This window comes from Brienomyrus brachyistius, chromosome 2 (genome assembly GCF_023856365.1).
Source record: "Brienomyrus brachyistius isolate T26 chromosome 2, BBRACH_0.4, whole genome shotgun sequence".
Lineage (NCBI taxonomy): Eukaryota > Metazoa > Chordata > Actinopteri > Osteoglossiformes > Mormyridae > Brienomyrus > Brienomyrus brachyistius.
This window is the reverse complement of record NC_064534.1, coordinates 9,476,133-9,498,730: the sequence shown is the minus strand read 5'-3', so window position 1 is coordinate 9,498,730 and position 22,598 is coordinate 9,476,133. Positions and strand designations below refer to the sequence as shown.

Here is a 22,598-nt window from a genome sequence, read left to right as displayed (position 1 = left end):
CTCCATGGATCAGGTTTGCCACCCCTGCTGGAGCGTGTCCCAGGAAGCACAGGCTCAAGGAACATTCCAGACAGCAGTCCAATCCATTATAGGCATTAATGAAAATTAAGGCAAAATGAAGGCTATCCAAGGTCACCAAAGTGCAAATCATCAATACACACAAACACAAACAACTACATCTACTGTTTTCTGGTGTGACGTCTGGCATCAACATACTTCATGATGCTTAAAATGACATTTATCTAAGCTGTAATTATATAACTAATTTAAATACACGATGTACATGCGAGTTACATAATTTCGGCAAGTTATTATACTGTGTTTAATGAGTGTTTCCTGGCTCATTATTCCCTCCACTGCCTGATCCAGCACATGCTTTCAGATCCCAGAGTGACAGTTTCACGCAGTAATTTAGCGAACACCACCATGGGTGCATTGATCTTACTGCAGTCTTTCCCAAAAAACATCACAGTGCTTCAGCTTTAGTAGATCACATTTAATTTTACTGCCGGTTTTATTGTGCTAAATTTATATTGAATAATCTTGCTGTCTAAAGACGAGCATTGACAATGGGATGTTATCTATCGCTGAGTATTATCTCTTACAGTCGAGCTGGCAAGGAAGCATGGCCATACTGAAAAATAACTGCTCCATTTTGCAAGTTTCAGTTAAAGCCATTTAGGGACAAAGGGCTATTGCCTAATTAACAAATCTGGTCTTCCAAATTAGCCATTATCAACACTTGAAAATTTGAAAACATAACCGAGACTAATAAATGACAGATTACATGGCGATTCATTCGTTTTCATAACGCTTCCGGAGGCAAAAGGATATTCCTGTTTTAGGGGAACAAATCCTGTTACAATTTGCATTTAATTGTATGTGCGATTTCTGGAGGGAAAATGCACAATCAAATCACATCTGATGAAGATAGTGAATTTACATGTAAGCTGACCTAATAACTTAATCACTCTGCTTTTGGAAAAATATGACTGCGGGATCTATATTCTGCAGGTGGAGCAGAATTTATGGAATCAGAACAGCAGGACTGAGGTTTATTTGATGTACAGTAGGTGATATTACTTTCAGAGAGGATGGTCTGATAAGAGACAGTGTGCCGACTCCTAGGAATGCATCAAAGATCCGTTTGTCCAGTACCAGGATGCCTCTTCTTCCTCTGGCCAGGACTATCAGGCGCATTGCAGTGAGATCCAAGTTGAAATGAGCTCTGTGTCAGAGCAAAGCTGGATTGGAAGGGCTGAAGCTGGCCGGGAGGCATATATGCGTCTGTGAGGTCCACCGCCTATCATGTGGGCAACAGGAGGACTTCACGACAGGGGAAAGAGAGGGCAAAGGAGAAGGGGCAACTGAAAGAGAGAAGTTAATACAGGAAACGGCAAGGGGAGTTGTTTTGGGGTGGAGAGTGTCAGAGTAATAGGTGCCATTGATCCAGAAAATGTTCTTTCAGGACATTTTGTTCACAGAAGCAGACCTAGGGGATCACTGTGCCTGCCTTTGTCCCGGCTGAACTCTTAAATAACAATGCGACTGAGTCGTTCATTACGTTAAGGCTAGCATCTCAATTGTTATTTGGATTGTTTGCAATAGTTAAAAAAGATAAAAATTATGGTATTAAATGATGTTTATTTTTTTTCCATAAAATACAGCACCATTCTAAGTGTAATGTTTTAGGTCTAAATGAGTTTGACAATTATAATACAGACTTGAGCAATAATTATAAAAACAATATTAGATAATTTTTGAATAGTTGGGAACAATTCACTTGCTAAATGATGAAATCGTCCTGATTAATTTGTATTATTCTTGAAGCTGTGAAATGAACCAAGTTAGGGAAACATTTTTCATTTTTTTGTCTCGTAGCTATATACTAATATTCCATACTTTATAAAATTTCATAGTCGCAACACCCACATAATTATTGTGCAATAGGCCAATTGCATCAAGGGGTTTGCAGTGGCTTGGGACAGCCATGTTAACCAAATCAAAATTAGTTTATTGACTGGAGTTGCAATATGAAAAAAGGTCAAGGGCCCTTTAAGAAAACAATCGAAAAATTGCAGTGAGTGAATATGACCCCCAAGCACTGTGCACACCGAACTTGCCTACAGGCCACCCACATTTCATCTCCAGCACCCTGGATTACTGGACCAATCAGACTGGGTTTCATTAATCACATTACTGGTGGTGTAAGGGCTGCTGGTCGGTCGCCATGGCAATACAGAAGCTGACTCAAACCCAGCTCGCTCACAGATTGTTTATGATGAAAACCATCAGCCCCAGGGGGGGGACAGATTTTTGAGAACCATCGGCATTTCTGACACACACACAGGGGGGGTCAAGGATGTTTCTGAAGGTGGGAGAGGGGGCACAGGAACTTGAGAGAAAATTTGAGCTTTTTCCACTGCAGGAGTGCTTGATAAGCTTAGCTATCATACAGCAAACCTTACTTGCTATTTTGAAGAACTAACAGTCTCTCTCCCTCCGGACAGTCGGGGTTAACAGGTTGAACTGGAGTCCTGGAGGAAGTGTGACCAAAGTGTGACCTTACATGTTTCTGATTGGCCAGTGGCCAATAATACAGCTTAACCATGACTGTCTCTGTTTAAAGACGACGATGTCAAAGAAGACACACTTTGCCAGAATGCGAGGGGATTATAAAAATCTTTGTTAATGTTTTTTGAATTATTTCCATCGGAGGGTCAGTGCAAAGGCGAATGCTTATAAATTGCCGCACTTTTGATTGTCAGAAGTGGCACAAAGTGACAGGCATTCATGAACTTGAGTGAACGAGGATTTAATTACAGAGGCACTTTGTGTGTGCTCAGTGTTTCACTCGGTAAATCAGCACTTTTGTGGCTGAGGCGGCAGTCGAATGATTGATGGTTTCCCGGGAGCTGGATGTGACCACAGTGTGGTGGGTTCCACCCCTGGCAGGAGGTCCTGCTGTTGTACCATTGAGATTAAACATCTTTCCATATTGTATTCCTACAATGCAGTGTTGTATTAGTTTAATGGATCTGGTGTTTGTCATTATCTTTTAATAATGGTTCTATTAAGATTCTAATACTTGAGTCAGCAGCTAGAAAATATGTATGTGCCATTTTTTTCCCCGTCAACTTGTCTGGATATATACACGAGACGTTTGAGCGAAAGTGTTTGAAGACAGATTACTCATTGACCAAGGACTCTCTACCCATATGGACCTTTACTGTTTATCTCCAGAGATTCTGAATTTGTTTTTATTTGAAGGCGACGGTGTTCGGAAACCTCTTGAAACAAATGGAGCATCATTCGAGATGTCACACCCACTGACATTTTGGAGACCCAGAGGGCGCTGGGCGCAAGGCTACTTGCGCGTTATCACCCGCCCGCCTGCTGGGTGATTAATTTGGGCTCTTGTGGACACTTATGGGCGGTGTTAACGAGGAAGAAGAATGTCTAAATGCCGGTCATCGTAATCCCTTTCTTTAATTAGTCCGCAGATTTCATGACTGGGTGCTTCTAATTATGGGTCAATTTCTGCAGATGGAAATGCCGGGTGAGTGCAGGTGGTTTGGCAGATATGAAATCTGTCAGAGTTCCTTGTCCACAGTTTGAACCCCCCCTCCCCCCACCCATTAACCTACCCAACTTAGCAAACTCGCCCCATGATGTATGTCTTACTCATCCCAGCAATGCTGGGGATGGGGTGTGCAAATTGTTAGCTCTTGTTGTGTTTTATTATCTTCAGACATGAAGAGAGATGGAGAAGCCATCATGGCAAGTCTGTGGTCATACCAATGGATTTAATTGTGCTCCATCGGTCTTAGACAGTGACTGGCAGTAATGCTTACCTTTTGGCGCTGAATCGTTAAGTTTATTCACAATGTTCCTCTTAAAGAATCACCATTATCCACAATGGCCAGCAGTAATACTTACCTTCAGGCACTGAATCGTTATACTTAGTAGAACGCATTAGGCAAAGCACTAGCTAACCTCCACTGAATACAGGCGCTGAATGTATGACAGTTTGGAAAAGTGTTAATATCAACGATAGTCATTTCCGTTCACTGAAATTTATAGTAATACATTAGGGGAATGTATCTATTGATTTCTGTTAGCCATTTATTCAATTAGAAGATATCAGGGGAAGCTAAGGATGTAAGGCGAGGTTCATCTTGGACAGTGCATTTAAGTTTTTTTCTTGATCTCGCTCACATCGTTAAAGGTCACCCAGACCATTAGCGACACTGAACTATACATTAGAACTATAGGAGGTCTATAAACTGTAACCGGCTCTGAAACCCGCATTTGTCCCACAGAAGGCTCGTAAACCGCACACAGCACTGAATTTTACATTGCTACTTTCGAAGACCTATAGACCACATGCAACACCAGACTCTGTGTTAGTACTATAAAAAGATCTGTAAACCAGACTGTGCATTAGTACTGTGGAAGCTTACACTGTTAACCGCAGGTAGGTTTCAGCTTTACAGTACCACCCTAAATGGTGGTGTTTTCTCACTGCCTGCTGGGTGGCCTGATGTCAGCCTGATAATTTCGATGATGACCGAATAGACCCATCTCAAGCTATTTCACAGAATACAGGCTCACAGTGTGAATAAACCTAACGCATTGCAAACTCCTCCCCTTTATGTTCCCCCAACAAGCTCCTCCCCTTTGTACCCCCCCCCAAGATTATATCTATTTTCTCCACTGTTCTCCCCTTCCCAGCAGTTGCTAAATGGGCTGAATACAGTGACCCTCACTTTTGAGAGTGAGATGCTGAACAGCCTCTTCTGCCTCTAGATCAAAACACTTAAGCAAGTGAAGGCAAACTGTTTCGATTGTTTTCTATAACCACAGAAGCGTGAACCAAGTAGAAAATTATGTCAGCATTTCACACAGGCTGATTTGGCATTCAGGATTTGCACCAACATATTGCAGGCTACTTGGTACAACATCTCTGGATCCTTCCTCTGCTTAAAAAACATGTGTGTTTCTGCAGTGCATAGAACTTAGACATCTACCTGATGTGTAACAACACATTGCCCTTCAGAATGGTCCAATTGCATGTTCGTGATGTGTCATCCTGACTCACACAGCTTACTTTTGGTGACACATCCCATCGACTTCACTTTCGGAGGATTCAGCCACCTTGTTAGCACTTGGCTCCAGACTTGGTGCTGACACTGATGGTTTCCCAAATTGTGAAGCTCAGGTTTGTCGACAGCGGAGATGACAAGCTCCCTCAGCTTCAAAGCTACGGGTCTGCATAGACGCACATGTGGCAGCTGACCGGCGCCTGTCGCTAGGCATGCAGGAACAAGAGTAATTGGCAGGTATATGGGTGCCAAAGCGGCGGCCTTTCTTTGGAGCCCCCTGGTGGAGGAATATTGACCCTCCAGCAGATCCCAAAAGCAGCCGGTCCTTATGAGTCACACCTACCCTTCCGATCTCAAAGCTACGTGCATTCTCTTTGATAACGACCACAAAGAACATAGCACACATCACTCCGCAAAAACAGTACGAACTTTTCTACCCCAAATCTTCTTTCATTAAGTCTTTAGTCTGAATAGAGTAAAAAATAGACATTAAATGAGTGACTACAAAGAGATGAGGACTTTTGTCTTAGCATCACTCTTCCATTGGAGTTCAGATGTGTTCCTGCTGTGTTCCTGTATTTAAATGATTCATTAACAATGCTAAATGAGACACAGCACAGTGCTTCACTGCAGCGTCCTGGATTCCCGTTGTGTGGCTCCACACAATGGATTGCTTTCTGCGAGACTGACGCACTGAAGGAACCTACGGAGATCACATACTCTATCTATCAATTTGGACCTGCGGTCTAAGTTTAAAGAAAATAGGCAGCTTTTCTTTCTTTTTTTCCCAGCGGAACTTGCATTCTTTCAGAGTTCTTCCTTTGTGGCCTGGTTTTTAACTTGATGTCTTTTAACAGAGCAAATACTGCTCGAGGACAATATTTCGAGTATGTAGGAAGTCTAGCATTGTTAGTGTTGACGGTGCCCCAAGCTGAGAGCAATGACTATCTTAGCAAAAAAGGATCAGAAATTCAGATTTTTAATTGGAAATTGCCAAAGAAAAATATAAAAAACGTCTAACATAATAATAATAATAATTACCAACTTCAGGCTTCATTGTTGAAAAACTGAAATAATAGGACTTGAAGAACTTGAAACCTATGACTATTTTCTATTAACTGTTAGATTAACTTGTCCTACTTTCTTTCAGCTACTGTCATCTTTTTGTCATCTATGAACAATATGTTTATAATTTCTTCTCTCCCATTGCTGCGACTGAAAGAAACATTGTAATAACATGCTTATTGGTATGCAGAATAAAATTTGCCAAAATGATACAAATTCATATTCTAAATGGAAGAAAACAAGATAGAGAACAATGTAGCCGTAGAATCTAAAGGCAATATTAAAAGCATTATTCAGAATGACAATAATCAGATGTCATAAAAAAATCTGAAGCTGGTGGGTTATGCGATGAAAAAAGCATGATGCTCGTTTGCAGCGCGGATTTGGCAAGAATTTAAATGCTATTTTGCACAGACATTTGCTAAAGCAGTCACACGTAATTACTATGGTTTTCTGTATATTCTGCTGTTGAAACATTGAACAGGAACTGATCTTAAAACAAAACACCAGATTTTGCAGTATTCCCCAATCTCTTACTGCAGATTAGACTGTCTAGTCATTAAAATTTTTTTCCATGAATTCTCAGATGCCACAGCCTGGAAACACACATTATGAAAGTAGTACATCAAAGTGAAAAACGCAGATCGACCAGGTTCAGATGGACAAGACTGATTCCTGCCCAGCGTTGCTTCATCCTGAGTGACAGAGACAAACTTAATCACGAGGACTCCTCTACACTTACAGCGGTCACTAGGACTGCGGTAGCGTTTACGTACTTTAGCATCGAGAATGCAGTGTTACCCAGATAAACATAAACAGCAGCCAGTTTTTCTTTCCATGAAGGGCAGTAATTATTTAAAATAATCTCCAGTTTAAAAGTGCTGTTTAAAAATGTTCTACCGACACTTAGTAATCAAATATCTATATATTTATGTATAACACATAAAAAAATAAATGATGGCCTTCATCTGTAGTGCTTGTTAAGGTCTAAGAGTCCACGATCTTTGTGAGCAAGCAAGGGACATTCTGCAATGCTTAACATGAAAGAAGCTCCACACGTCTAGGCTACCTAACAACGAAATAGCAGAGTGAAACTTCTCATGGCCTTTAGAGGTTGTGAACACTATCCACTATCCATGTTATACATTTCTGAATGTCCCTCTATTATTACACATAAAAGCAGCTGGATTTCATGAGAACTGAGTATCAGTTGAAGATACATAATAACTGCAATGAGCAATAAAGACGAATATTCATAGCTGAATAATTAAAACAGCACCAGAGATTAAAAGAATGAGAATGTGATCAGTAATTCCGAATTCTTCCCAGTAAAACCACTGACAGATAACCAAACATAAAACAATAACACAACTGTAGCAAGTAGCTAATGAAAGACATTATTAAATGACAGCTTGATAAATTATAATCAGCCCTATCGATTCAAAGGCTCGCTTCAAAAATCAGTTATTAAATAACAGCATTTGTGATAGTGTAAAACTTAAGCCACACTGAGGGATAAAGTTTGGCCTGAAAGTCAAAATCTGATTCATAACTCTGATCGGCCAGTGGGAGATGTTTCCCAAAGAGCCGCAGCACTATGAATTCTCAAAGCCAAACCCCTGTGAAAAGGTCATCTTTTAAATAATTGAGTTTATGTCACGACTGAAAACGAAATGTGGTCCTACAAACGGTATATAACACCTTACGGTGGGCGTGCCTTTGATGCATGTAAAAAGAGGTGACCTGTTTGTTTGCAGGCTTGTTTTTCTTTTATTTGGCATTTCGGCGAAATGAACACCACAGCCGTAAGACCGTAGTATATCCAAAAGTCACTGCCCCTGACAGCAATAACAGCTCTCTATCCAAGGCTTTCCGTTCCAGAAAAGCACCTTTTGTGCATTTTCTACACTGATACTCCTGGACCTATAGCAGGAGATAGCGGTTGATCAAAGTCGACAGCATCCTAAGGATGGTTAGTGAGTTCTAACCCCAATTTCTTGCGTAGGGCCACCATAAAGCGGTAAGGGGAAGCCTGTAGATCGTGGCCTACGGTAATCCCCGCTGTCGCCGAGGCCGGCCGGCGCTCAGACAGCGGGGTCGTCCGGCTAATGGGATTAAGTGACGGCGGCGAAACGTGCGCTTGTTTTTTTTTTCCGGCTGCCAGCCGACATCAATAACCAGGGCTCGCTCCCGATTACCTTATCACCAAACAGCGGCGGCAGTGGGGGCGGGGGGCATGAATATTTCATACCTGTACGGGGGCCTGTGATAATGCACACTCCTTCCGTACTGTATCGCTTTAAGTGTCTCCTTCGCCGCTTTGATATGTGTTGCATACCCGGGGCGAGCGGCGCTCTGTGTACTCAGGGCGGGGGAAGGAGAGAAAAGGAGGCGGTGGGAGCAGCAGTCGGGGGGGGGGGTCCGCTCGTGATAAACTTCAAACCTGGGTTTGCGAAGCCGTCACATTTTTTTAGCAGTGTCCTAAGGGGGCTTGCGTTCAATTACAAATACACACGGATTCCTATCCTTTGGTGCGGTCAGGATGCCACCTACCCCCCCTCTGAGAGGTCTCCCTCGGACTTGTCAGCACAGCTTCTCCCCCGGTGACATTTCCTCCCGGCCCTCCTCGGCATTGTCATGTCGACGGTGTACCTCAGCGGGTGTAGATCACATTACCCCGGGTGTCCGGGTGAATCACATCAGGTAAATATGCGCACAGCTGTACGGTTTTGTTTCTGGCTCCGCGTGTCGCCTAGTCGCTCCGTGTATGGCTATGCGCGCGGACGTTTGCGCGTGCCTCTCTGCGCGCGTGCCTGTTTACGTGTGTGACCCCGCATGTAGCTGCATATGTGTCAGAGTTCCTGTCTGCAGGATAGCTACTCACCGCGGCACACAGCTAATAAGCAATCTCATTCCATGCCTGCGTCTAATGCACACCATTGAAAACCCCTTAGAAATATGTCCTGCTTCATTATAGCAGTATAATTAATACCTCACAGCCCTTTTCTTCATAAGCTGTACTAAAAAAAAGCCTGAAAAATAAATGATTAATTGAAGAGAATCTAATGCATATTAATACCGTACTTTAATTTTGGCATCGTAACATTCAGAGCCTAATTGCTTGATCTGTTTTACATGTTTAGGAGTGCAAGATAGATCGGAATTCAATTCATCTCCTCTTTTCCCGAGTAGTAAAGCATTACTCGAACCACCCTAGCCGTGCGGTAGCTCGGTTGATGTCCGTTTAATGCGCTGCTCGGCACCGTGTGATATGGAAATTGTACTTTCAAGTATGGATCGCGGCAGAAGCGCGGCGCTAATTGCACGCGCGAGTCCGGCACCGGCGTCCTCGTTACCACGCGGCAGAAACCAGGCGGCAGAAGCCATTCGCGCGCGCCGTCCCCCTTCTGCTCTTGTGCGCGCCGCCTTCATACGATGCCACGTGCACGATGGATGTCGCTCCTGTGCCTTAGGTTGGGGTATTCACGCGGGCCCGACGTCGCCGCCATCGTCAAGACAACCTTCGCTGTGCCTTTTGATCTGAGGATTCCACGTTTGTTGCTGTGCCGAAAGCGAATACCCTAACTGAATGGCAACAGACAAGTTATAAATCACAGGTATTATTCTAGTGTCTTGTATAAAATAGTAGCATCATGAGGGCTTCCTTTGCTGTGATCTGTCATGCAGCTTTCAAACTGCCAGATAACTAACTGTGCGTGGAACGACGACAGTCAGCCCGAACGCATAGAGAATGACGGGCTGAATCACGCACACTTATAAGCCGGGCAGCACTATTTCGATGTTAGCTAAGGAGGAATTTTACTTGACTGGAGAAATTTGCAATAGGCTAACGCTGTCCGACTTCTCATTGTATGGCTTTTCTGTTTGTGTAGGATCACCGGATGATGTTTTCAGTGCCTGTCAGACCTTTTAACTGGGGCATTGTTTGGGTTTGGAGGTCGGTATGATTTATAGAGTGTTTTAGTAGAGTCTTTCAGGCATTTTGGTTTTGAGGGGTGTTTTGGATTAGTTTTTTTTTGGCTTGCTCTCTGAGTGTTTCAGTGTAATTTGCAGGGTCTTTAAAAGTTTCGATTTTGAAGGGTGTTTCGGCCTGACTTGCGGAGCGTATTGTTCTGGCATCGAGCTGATTGGCCGCCTTGCATCAATCACTGACTATTGTATTTGTATATGCATTTATTACGTCTTCCCTGGTGTTTTTGGTCCGGGTTGACACTGTGTCTACGAGCACTATTTTATGTATTTATATGTGGGGACAAAGACTCGCTCTCCCCTATAGCTGTGCCAAGATCACCGCGGTAATAATGCGTGCCTTTGTATAACAATGAACGAGGTCCCTTCGCATAAGAGGAACATAAAAGTCTTATCTTTTGCCCCTAGCAAACATGCGTGTGACATTTGCCACTGTCCACTGTCGTTTGCTGTATGTCTCTGTGTTCCAGAGGGAGTCCACACCTCATTCCTCACTGCCCCTCTCTTTCTCCTCTGGGTTTGCCCTATCGAAAAGCTAAATTGGGGTACAGTACTCTGATGGGTCTCTTGTTTTCCTCTCTCTCTCTTTTTCTTGCTCTCTCTCATTCCTTCTCTCACCAAAATGCTTTAAGCATTGGTCAGGAAGACCGAGCAGAACAGAACAGGCATTAGTGGTAAGTGGTGCCCCCCCCCCAAATCACTCCTCACTGCCCTGTCCAATCACCCGTCTGCTGCCAGGTGAGGGGACCTGACAAACCTGTCACCCCCCCCCCCCCACCCACAGCACCACCGTTTTATCGCTTCTCTCCACTCGCTCAGGATCTCTGTGTCTTGCTCTCCAGTCTTCATCCTTTCTCGCCCCATCCTTCTTTTGGAACACCTTTTCTGCCTAATTTCGGCGGTGCCTGTCCCTGACATTACATGACATAACCACGTCTGAAGCCCAGACCTCAGCCGGCCCATCACACACCTATCAGAAAGGTATATAAAAAGCACACCTCAACATCGCTTCCACACGCATGCCGGAACGCACACCTACATAACACCGAAATACACTGCGCGCGCACACACACACACACACATACATGCACAGTCCATGTACTCTTATCTTTGTAGGGACTCCCCATTCGTTATTTTATTATGGGCATAACCCTTATCCCAAATATGACGACCATAACCCCCAACCAGCCTTAACCTTAACCACAAGGAACCAAACAAAACACTAGACTTTTGGCATTTTTAGTTTTTTGACTGCATTCACAGATCTTTGCGGGAGCCTGGAAAATGGTCCCTACAACATCAAAATAATAGGTTTCTATCACATTGCAGGGAATATTTGGTCGCCACAATGTAATATAAACATAATCCACACACACTTGCGGCTCCTCCCCTTTTCCTGTGCAAAACCTCCTTCCTCCTCCTGGCCCACATGCTGCTTGGCGGCAACGGGCCGTGGATTGAAAGCCCAAAGCGTCTCCCAGAACCTCGGCCACTCTGTGATTGGGTGTCACACCCACCTGCCGTGAGCCACCTGGGCCCCTCCTGCTAATGTGTTTGCAAAGCCTCCCCCCCCCCCCAAGGGCCCATGTCCGCTGCGGGCTCTGCCACCGTTATTCCGCCTCCTGGTGTGTTGGGGCCCTTTGCTGTGAAATCGATTCCGTCTCTCATGAGCTCTGCTCCTCTTGGATAACCAAATTGCCATCCTCCCGCGGCAGCAGTGTAAGAATTTTAATTTTTGCGCAAAGAGCCGCGGACGAGAGACACTCTCGGTGCCCACCTGGTTTCTGGGGACCAGTGGCATGTAAGTGACTCAGTGAGGGTTACACTTTGAGCTGGAGAACCTGGCTGTCGACGCTGTAGTTTGTCTGCGCTATTTTATGGTAAAAGGCTGTAGGATCAAAGGCTGTTTCGATCTTTAATTATACCTTTAAGGCTTAAATCCAGCATTAGCTGACAAAGGAATAGCTTGTGCAACAGTTACAATTTATTTATTTAGTAGACGCTTTTATCCAAAGCGACATACGATTGAAAGCAATGTCAAATAGTCTCTGGAGAAAGTGGGATGTAAGAGCCCTATAGTGGAATCACTTTGCAGATTGTGGGATTTGAACCAACGACCTTTTGATGATCCTAACCCACTGAGCCCCCTCCAAAATAACGGTTGGCTGCTTCTTGCGCGTGTCAACCATCCCCACAGGAACAGGGAGCAGGTATTTGGGAGCTGTCTTCTCGATTCTGTGCATGCTTTGGGCTGCCCCTCGCAGTGGAGTCGCGACCCCTTGCCTCTGCAGCCGGCACTCTGGGTCAGGCTGTTTTTATAGCCTGGTTGCCACGTTCCTCACGCCGCCATGTCAGTTTGGCACAGGGGACAGCATTGTAACCCCACTGCCTGCACCCTTAGGCAGGATCGTTTTGGACTGGGAAGGATGGAGGGGGGGGGTGGGGGCTTTATTGGGGTTAAGGTGGGGGGGATGCATTTGAAGAACATGGTCAGATGGAAGATAAGGTCTTTCTTCTGCTGTATTAGCAGTGGGGGTGGGGTGTAATGGAGATGAGCTCTGGGGTGTGAGGTACAGTGTGGGTCCTCCTCCCCAATGAAGCCAGACAGCCAATAGAAGGACACCCCGTGGGCCTATCGCATCTCTCCGCAAGATTAAATGAAAGTGTCACAGTGAAACATTGGGTCTGATAACAGGACAATACAGCCAGTTTCAATTATGGCTTCCCCCAGAGAAGACGGGGAGAAATAAATTACCTTGGTCGGGAAATTGTTTATTTTTTCTGTCAGTTTATTCTTTGTGACATTTAAATCTTTTTTTACCCTGGCCCGAGGGCAGAAGGGGTGCCTGGGTGCACCAGGGCTGCCAGTGAGGTTGCAACTTAAATTCCATCGCAATGGCTTGTCTTTGAAGGCCAGGCCGCTGGTGAGAGGCAGTTGAAGTATTTCAGTTGAATGGGTTTGGAGAGGTAATTAAAGAGCCGGCATGGAAAATGCGACTGGCCCGTCGCATGTATAATGACTCCAGGCAAGGGAAAGAAAAAAACAGAAACGGCCCTCGGATCAGAACCTAGAGGCCCTGCGAAACAGGGAGGCCCTCGGATCAGAACTTAAAGGCCCTGCGAAACAGGGAGGCCCTCGGATCAGAACCTAGAGACTCTGCGAAACAGGGAGGCCCTCGTTTCAGAACCTAGAGGCCCTGCGAAACTGGGAGCCCCTCGGATCAGAACCTAGAGGTCCTGCGAAACAGGGAGGCCCTCGTTTCAGAACCTAGAGGCCTTGCGAAACTGGGAGGCCCTCGGATCAGAACCTAGAGCCCCTGCGAAACAGGGAGGCCCTCCGATCAGAACCTAGAGGCCCTGCGAAACAGGGAGGCCCTCGGATCAGAACCTAGAGGCCCTGCGAAACAGGGAGGCCCTCGGATCAGAACCTAGAGGCCCTGCGAAACAGGGAGGCCCTCGGATCAGAACTTAGAGGCCCTGCGAAACAGGGAGGCCCTCGGATCAGAACTTAGAGGCCCTGCGAAACAGGGAGGCCCTCGTTATAGCCTGTGCTGTCGCAGGTAGAGACCCAGGACAGGTTTTCCTATCAACTCCTGTCCTCTTTGGCAGCTTAATGTGCTCCTGTCTCCTAATTTTCACCACTTCTCCCCACAGCAGCAAAATTTGTCAGCAGAGCTGTGTGTCAGTAAAAATCGTAGAGATGGGCAGGTAGGTAGAGGAAAGAAAAAGATGTTCTATTTAGAGGTGATATGTAGAGTTATGCGTCAGATTCAACAAAATCAAATAGATAAAAAAATGGATTTTAGGGGAATTCAGCATCACGGAGTCGATCTTTATCATAAGAAGATGAGATCGCTTAAATATTATACGGACTGGGGGCTGCGTAGAGCTGGATGGTGGGTCTGGGGGCCCGGAATGCTGCCCCGACCTCTATGTGTACGCAGTTCGCGTGATTGTGTAGGCATGTCTCTTAGAGCAAATGGAGACATCAGGGAATAGCAATGGACAGGCGGGGTCAGCAGAGGACGTGGCAGCTAAGCTGCTGGCTGGTGCACAGCAGAGGTGCCGTCTAGTATCAAGATGGGTCTCCAGCTGTGTGGGAGGGCAAAGTGTGTCTTGGAAGCTCTGTGCAGATATGGGCCGAGCGGCTTAAGAAACACGTGTATTGGTCCCTGCCAATGGAGTGAGCGTCTGGCCGCTAAATGAACTGCACACTTGGCTAGAATTCCCCCGCGGTCTGTAGGTCTTCCCAAAGCACGTGTCATCATCTGCCTCCTTGTTTACGTCTTACAGGTGCCCAGCGATCCAGTATCACCCCTGGGTAACCCATATGACGGGGCTCAGCCCTGATCTCTCTGCAAAGGGTGATTAGCAAATGGTCTTATCTCGGTTATGTACCTACCACGATTCAGCACAGTATCTGTCTTGATCATTTGTGCGCGTTGACTGTCTGCAGGGTCTGTCGAGATCGTTCGCACTCATTGACTCGGTGCCTGGCAAGTAGTGAAGGCCTCTATACATCGACTCGGTGCTGAGTCTGTCATGATCGCTTACATGCATTGACTTACCTCTGTGTCTGTCATGGTCATTAGTGCATATTGACTCAGCGCTTGGCCTGCCGAGATGGTTTACATACCCTAAATGACACTACATATATTAACTCACAGTCATTTTCATGCACCGATGCCAGCTCGATGTTTGCCCCTGTCCAGACGTTCTGGGCCTCGGCGGCTGGCAGTGATTCATTCGCACTTTTAATTGTTCAGCCCCGACTCCAGCCTCGCTCTCAAACTTCGAGCTAGTCGACCTGTCAGCCACTGCTTTACCTAATCCAGTTGCCATGAAGTTTTACAGTTGCCGTGGCAACTGTCACTGTGAAATTCTAGCAGTTCTTTTTAATTTTTTTTTTTCTTTTCAAATCGTTTTTTGAAAATATATTTACCACACACATAGGCAACAAAATGAGACGCTTCCTTCTGGTGATGTTGAATTACAGAATTACTCTAATTCACTTGCTTTCACAATGGCAGATTGCTATGATTTTCGAAATGGCTCATTATTGTAATTTTTTTAACACTAAATACTGCAAAAACCAAGTAGAGACACTAAGAAAAAAAAATGAACCTATTCAGCATGCGCACATTCACATTGGGTGAAGAGTTTCATTACTGCTTGGCGCTGCTCTGAAATTTCAAATCCTGGGATTCTTGCATTATTGCCCTTTGAACAGACTTGGGGACTAAACAAGCAATCATTTCTAAATGGAGTGAGGAGTGTCAGTCATGACAGGAAAATGCACACTCCCAAAGCCACTACGCATTGAAAATGCACTGAAACATCTGCGCTGTATAAATTCACTTGTGCTCCAGGTCTGACAGTTTAATAGCGTCTCCATTCGGTTATTTCAGCATGGTCAGTAAAGACTGGCAGTTTGGGTCAATGTGATTCTCATCGAGGTCCCTGCAGGTGGTGCTGTTGTTAAGGAACTGGTATTTTTTTTCCTTTTCATTGTTTCTTGGTGGGGGGCAGGGGCTCAGTGGGTAACAGTGTGGCCGCTGACTTCCAGGACTGCGGGTTTGACCCAGTTGTGCTGGGTTTGCATGCAGTTTTTCCCGTCACCATAGTGCGTATGTGACAGCCTGAGATTGGCTGTCCATGATGTTTAGGGTTCCTTCTGGGGGGGGTGGGGGGGGCTTCACAAAGCAGGATTTATCAGTTAGCTGGGTTTGTTATGATTGTCCAATAAGAATGCTCCTTACCTAAACACTCACTGGACAATCATGACTTCCAGCTTGATTTAACTCAGCTACTGGAGAAATCCTGCTTTGTGGATCGTGCTCTTGGTTCACTGTGAGCCTGTATTAGATAAGTAGTTATGGAAAACTGATGGATGGATGGATGGATGGATGGATGGATGGATGGATGGATGGATGGATGGATGTCCTTATTCCTGTTTGGAAACTTCATTATGATACTTTTGTGAGGGTGTGTAGACTGAGCCAATCTGCTCTTGGACTCACTCATTGATGTCTGCAGGTGTCTGACAGAAGCAGACGTTCTTTGTTCCTTCTCACCCTGCAGTAAACCTGACCAGCCCCTGATGCTCATCTTGTTACTATTTGTTATCCCCCCCCCACACAAACACCCACATTTCTATTTTTCTGTTCCCCCTTTTTTTAACCAAAATTGATCTTTTTTGCCACGTTATATTGAAGCCCTTTCTGCAAAGTCCCTATAAACCCCGAATCCTTACCAGCCTGCCGGGTCGTGGTCCTCTCGCTGCGTCACATCAGCCAAAGCCCCTTTCTGAAGCGGTGTAATGGCAAATGTCTCAGGTACAGTAGTGGAGTACAGATGGACTTTTCACTGCTGTACATCTGTTAAACTGTACAGCCGTCCCTCCAACTTCCATAATTGTCTCCTCAATATAGGGTAACATCATCCATCCATCCATCCCTCCATCCATCCATCCATCCATTTACTAATAGCTTATCCTGGTCTTGGGGGGATGCTCTAGCCTATCCCAGTCAGCACAGGGTTATCTAAATAGATAATTCATGCTAATATCAGTAATATACTCCCACCCTCCAGTGAGGGTCACCTGGCCTCCCAGGACACTGGCGAGGTCACCGGCTGGTGGCCCTTGTGCAGCCCGCCCATGCACCCCCCCCCCAGCGCAGAGGCCACATGCTCCCTGCGTCCCGCATCTTCTCGCGTGAAACCAGCTCAGCTCCCCTATATATCCTCCTTGCTCTGTCTGTTTTCTTCACTCATTTCCTCCCACCTTTCCCACGCCCCTCCTTGTGGCCCCCCTCCCCAAATGTGGCGACGGCAGCACGGCTGACGGCACAGGTCCCGCTCGAAGAGCACGACCACCAGCGCCCGCCACACTGCGCTCCTGTCTGCCGAGACACCGGCGGGCGGCTTCCTCGCCTTAATTCCCGCGGAACGTTAGACCTGTGATTCCCGCCGAGGTCCCCGTGGCGGGTATTAGGTGCCGGGCCGCATGGGCGTCCTGAACGCCTATCAGTAGCACCTGTACTCACAATACACGCTGCCAAAAGCTATTTTTTGTAACCTCCACTCCACCATTTGTTTTATACCAAAGGGGGCTTCTGGGGGGGAAAAAAGCCCAAATATGTTTACAGTCGTGTAAATAAACACAAACAAGTGTTGCCTGAGGCAGGCGGCTTTAGCCTCTGCTGTCTGTCTGTACTCCTTAGTGTTTACACTTTCTTCCTCTTACCCCGAGAGCTTCTCTTTAGCAGGATGCTGGCCTCCTGAGATATTCACCTACATGCCAAACCCATGGTGCCTTCAGACATTCTGCCCCACTACGGTTTGTCCCTGATTCAGTGGTGTCCGTGCACAGGGTAATAAAGGCTGACCTGAATGACTAATCATCTAAAAACTGAAACTTTAAAAATGCTAGTATTTGTCATTTGCGTAAGTTAGACCCACTGGAATGTTTCCTTTTGCACGTCCCGTCTCGCTCTCCTGTGACATGTACACACACATGCATAGGGCTGAGAGTGAAGCTCGGGGTCCAAGAACAGGGTCATGCCATTCATCTGGCACCTCTGCGGCATTTCGGGACTTAAGGGCTTTGCTCAAGGGTGCACCGGAGATGTGACTATTCTACCAAAGCCATTGCTCAGTCCAGTACCTTCCAGTCACTGGCATAGGGACCTAAGGCCTGTTTCATACTTTCTGCAGTCTTGTGCCACAGAGCGTGTGCTGTAGTGCTGGATCATCCCGAATCCACAATCCCGAATGTTCATACTTCTAGCGCCAACACACAGGCAATTGCATGCTACCCCTCCAAGTGGCGCTGTAGAGCAGATCTGCCCTTAAGTTACTTAAGTGTGGTGTGGATTTTATATTAAAAATAAGAATTTTACTAAAACTTACCATGCATGATGTACTTAGAATCCACAAGAGAATGTTTATTAGCATTAGCTAATTCAAAAACTACAACTAAATGAAAAAAATATTGCTTCTGAAACTAACTGGTGCTGCTGTTACAAATTGTATTTTATTTTGATTTTATTACATTTATTTGTTAAAATTTTGTTTTAGTCTTCAGCCACCTGGGAGTCTTCATGATCTTGTACAGAGGAGTCATATAAGTACCGGTGTTTCCAGAAGTGCCATTTTTTTCGAATCTGCTCATCATGCTTGATTTCAGTGTGATCAGAGAGGGTATGAAAGGTGTTTATATAGCATCTTTGATATGGTCTACTTTCTGACTTTCGAACAATCGAGGCACATTTGTGTCATTGAACCACCATCTAGGGTTGTTTCCATCTCTTGTCGCTGTGGCTGGCGCCTATGATGTCCATGGTATGAACCAGTCATAACCAGCTGAGACCCATACCACCTTTCCCCCCCATTGGCATGGCTTCCATTGGAGCTGAAGACGAGTGAGTGCTTAGCTATGGAAGTTCACCTTCATCCCAGTAGACTCCGGACACAGCACTTGGAATCAGCTGCTTATCATTCTACATATTATACTGACAGATCCCAGGTAACTTCGAGAGGTCAGACCCTCACCCTCTGGAAAAGTAAACAACAACAAAAAATAAGGTGCATCTACAGATACCATCTCCTGTGCTGTTCCTTTGTTGTTTTCCTGCTGTCTGTCGGTTTCACATTCATAAGTGAGTGATCTGTTCAATGGTTTGGTAATAATTTCAACTGGCTATGGGTGTAAAAACATTCCACGAATAGGCTTTGTTTTCCTTCTTGCTTGCAAGCTAACTGCAATGCATGCTGGGATGGAATTTTATCTCCTGAAGTTGACAGACTGCAGGAGAAGGGAAAGGGTGTGAACATGGTTGCGTGTTAGAAATGAGAATTTGTGTGATTTGTGTGATTTAATGTGTGTCTGTGTGTATCTGTGTGTGTGAGTGGGTAAACCTTACCTTATGGGGACACAATTTCCCCACAATGTGATGAAAGCCTGTTTTTTTTTCAAACTCAATTTAATAAAAATCTGTGACTGCAATGAAAAAAATTTTAAAAGCAAAAACTCTTGTATGCAAAAACTCTTATGGTTATGGTTAGAGCTGGGTAGGGGTTAAGGTTGTTATAGTTAGCGTTAGCATTTTTGCCATAGAAATGAATGAGCGGTCCCCATAAAGATATGTTTACCCGACTGTGTGTGTATGTGTGTTTGTGTGAAGCTTTTTGATGCACTGAAGCACGTTTGGATTCAGAGTAATCAGGCATGGAACAGCACAGTTCAGATTCATAATTTTTCTTTCCTGTAAAAAAAAACATTTAGTCTGTGTCTCCTTCCTTACAGTTCAAAGAGTCTGAATTGGTCTTAATTGGCCACACCTGTGTCCATTTTTGCTAACGAGTCCCTGCCTGGGTATGGCCGCCTGACAGATTTCACTGTGCCAACTTTCAGTACTGCAAGACCTTAACCCAACTCCCCCAACTGTTGTTGTTCCTTGCATCTTGTTTTTGGCTCTCACTTCAGGTGCGGGGGGGGATTTTTTCTCGGTGTCGTCACTGCATTTCACTGCACCTTAAAGAACCTGCCATCTGCAGTAGATGTTCTCCTGATCTTTAGTCTTCATTTTGCCATTTTAATTGAAATAGTTTTAAAACAGCCTTATGTTGATGACATAAAAATAACTGTTTATTCGTCTGTGTCAGTCTTACTGATGAGGCCTTACTCTATGGAAAAGGTGCAGCTTGTTTTTCTGTTCTTTCTTTTTCCTGCTCGGACGCCATTTTTATTTCCTAGCTGACCGTGTCACGTTCTCTTTCTCTGTGCCCCGGCAGGACGGAAACTGGATTCCAGAAGATTCTGCAGGTGGACCTAGAGGTGGAGGGTTTTCTAGGTCAGCTGGGCGGCCGGTCACTCACCTGGCAGGTGGAGTATCCGGGCAGCCGCAGGTTCACCGAGGAGGTCGAGACCGAGGTGCGCTTGGCTCAACAGGAGCTGAGAGGCGTCGTGCCATTGGCCATGGTGAGTGTGCAGTAGGCCTCCCACAATGCTTTGCATCAGCGCAGAAAGCTTGGGGGGGGGGGCATCATTAAAAAAGGGCATTAAACTCACGCCAAATTGTTGACCATTCTTAGCAAAACATAAAAAGCTGTCTTATCATTTAATAACAGCTGAATTACACAAGATAGTCATAAGCACTAGTGGGTAACTAGCTGGAAGATGGATGGATGGATGGATGGATGAAGTAGATGAGTACCAGTGCATGACTTAAATAAACTTCTTACCTGATGTGTAAGTTGTGTTCCGTAAACTATAAACAAACCTTACATTTACCAAGATTGGGGTTGACTTCACTTCTGCTTTGGTTTAGCTGTGAAGGCAACATCTCTTCCTGCTTAGAAGCTGTAGGCCTGATTTTTCGTAGAAGTTAGAGTAGGGCTTGTAATTTTTCCGTCAGAACAGAGGGGTTTGTTGGCCTGAATGTCTGGAGGTAGAGCAAAGGCAAAGACTGTAGGTCTGGATGATCTTTTTTGTCACCGTGTTGATTGATTACTATCTCGATGCCTCAGGTAATGAACACCTAGCTGACCTCAGCTGTACCACTGTCCTTGTTAGGGTTTAAATAGGGACGGCAGGCTGGTTTTGGGAAGGTGTCTCAGAGTCTTACTCAAAGGCTTCGTTTGGAGAATGTTTTTTTGAGGTGATTCTTTTGTCCGCTTTTAGTTGAGGTCTCTTTTTGGGTTGGCTTTGATTACCAACTCGTGTTGTTCCTTTTTGATTCCATTCCCCCCCCGAGTAGAGACCTCTTGCCTGAGTGAGCCCTGCTGTCCACGGGCTCCGTGCATCACATGTGGCAAACCTGCCAATGTAACTATTCCAAATCACAAAAAAAATGCCCGGCAGTTCTGAGTTGTGCACTCTGCTTTAAATAAAAATCTTGAACAAATGGGAACACCTGGTGCTCTCAGGAAATATCCACCTTAACAACCTGCATACTTGCTCGGGGGGGTTGGGGGGGATGCAGGACGGGACGTTTTCATTTCCTGCTATTTGTTCACATTAACGTGAAAGGGCAGGTAAATTACTGCTGTGCTTTCCGGGCTAAAATGAATACCACGGCACTCTATCAGTGAGGCTTATCTCTGGGCCAGCCCTGAGGACTGCAGCGTCTAAGATCTGAGCTCATCTACTCCTACGGTCTATTTCCAGCCCTCCCTGCTTCACCAGAAGTTCCTGCCATAGCAGCTTCAACAGAGGAATTGTTGCATGCATTTAGTTTGATATGGATTCTCAGATTGGGCAAAATGGGGGGAGGATATATGATTCGTTTAATACACACAGAGATCCATCATCATTTATCAGTGATTAAAACGATTTCCTGAGCCTATTCAAATGAATTACTTTACAAATAAGAATCATTTCGGTGAGGAACTTCTACACTATGATGAATTGTGTTTTCAAACTCAGGATATCGGACTCCAAGCAGGCATTTATACTATTGATCATTGATACTGTCTTTCACCTGGCTGTGGGAAGCTCAGTAGGTTTGTGCCTGTTGCGGACATCCTTTAAGTGGACCTTTCAATCTCGGCTACCTCCTCCCTGTGACTATGTGGGAGTGTAACTATGGACCCTCCCTTTTTGCATATTGTGTGTGTGTGTGTGTGTGTGTTTGTGGTTACATGCAGCAGAATGTGTGAAGCGGACATCTGTGTGTTTGTGATCATACACATATTTGACCTCCTTGTAGCGACAAACTTTGCTGAATTAGGAGAGGCAGAAAGACAAAAAATTAAATACGTTATCAGATTAGGAAAAAAAAAAACACATTGCATGTTCACTCCTGAGTCTGATGATGAAGGTCGCACTCACTCAGTTTGATGAGGAAGGTCACGCTCCCTCCTCAGTGATTGAAGAAGGTCACACTTCCTCCGCAGCAAGACCCCCTGTATTGTGGCTCAGCCCCTGCTTATGCGCTGTCTTTGCTGGCTTTTACCCTCCCCGGGAGGCCTGTTAAGCCACCTGGGGGGCCGAGCTTAACCGGGCTGAACACCTTTCAAGCCGGCGCACTTCTCACTGCGGTGTCATTCAAAGTCTGAAGGACTTTAGAAAGTGACAAGTGACATCTTTGATTGTGCAGGAGGTGGGCACTGGCCGTCGGAAACGCCGCCTCTCGGTCTCCCTGGCGCGTTAACGGAATGGGGGTACGAGGAGCGTGGAGAGCTTAATGGCATGTGTTGACACAACAGTGTTAGCTGTGGCTTTTGGCGAAGGAGAAGCTTTCATGTGTAATTAGTTCTAATTAGACTAATTGACTGTATTGTCTTTTACTGTGATTGAAAAGGTAATTGGGTTTGCGGCCTAAATAATCCTTTTAAACGGAGGAAGGAATCCATAAGTGCTTCTGCTTGAAGGCTTTTATGTAATAAGGATAATGATTATTAATAAGGAAATGCCTCTCCGAGGTCTGATCATGT

General features: G+C 45.4%; 1 protein-coding gene across 1 annotated transcript in view; it reads left to right on the top strand.

Annotated features, from left to right (window-relative positions):
• The window catches only part of LOC125727716 (transmembrane protein 132C-like), a 173,508-nt gene that overhangs the window by 108,520 nt on the left and 42,390 nt on the right, over nucleotides 1-22,598 (top strand). The window contains 1 exon segment of the mRNA XM_049004630.1: nucleotides 19,956-20,142. Within this exon segment, the coding sequence (XP_048860587.1) occupies nucleotides 19,956-20,142 (187 nt within the window).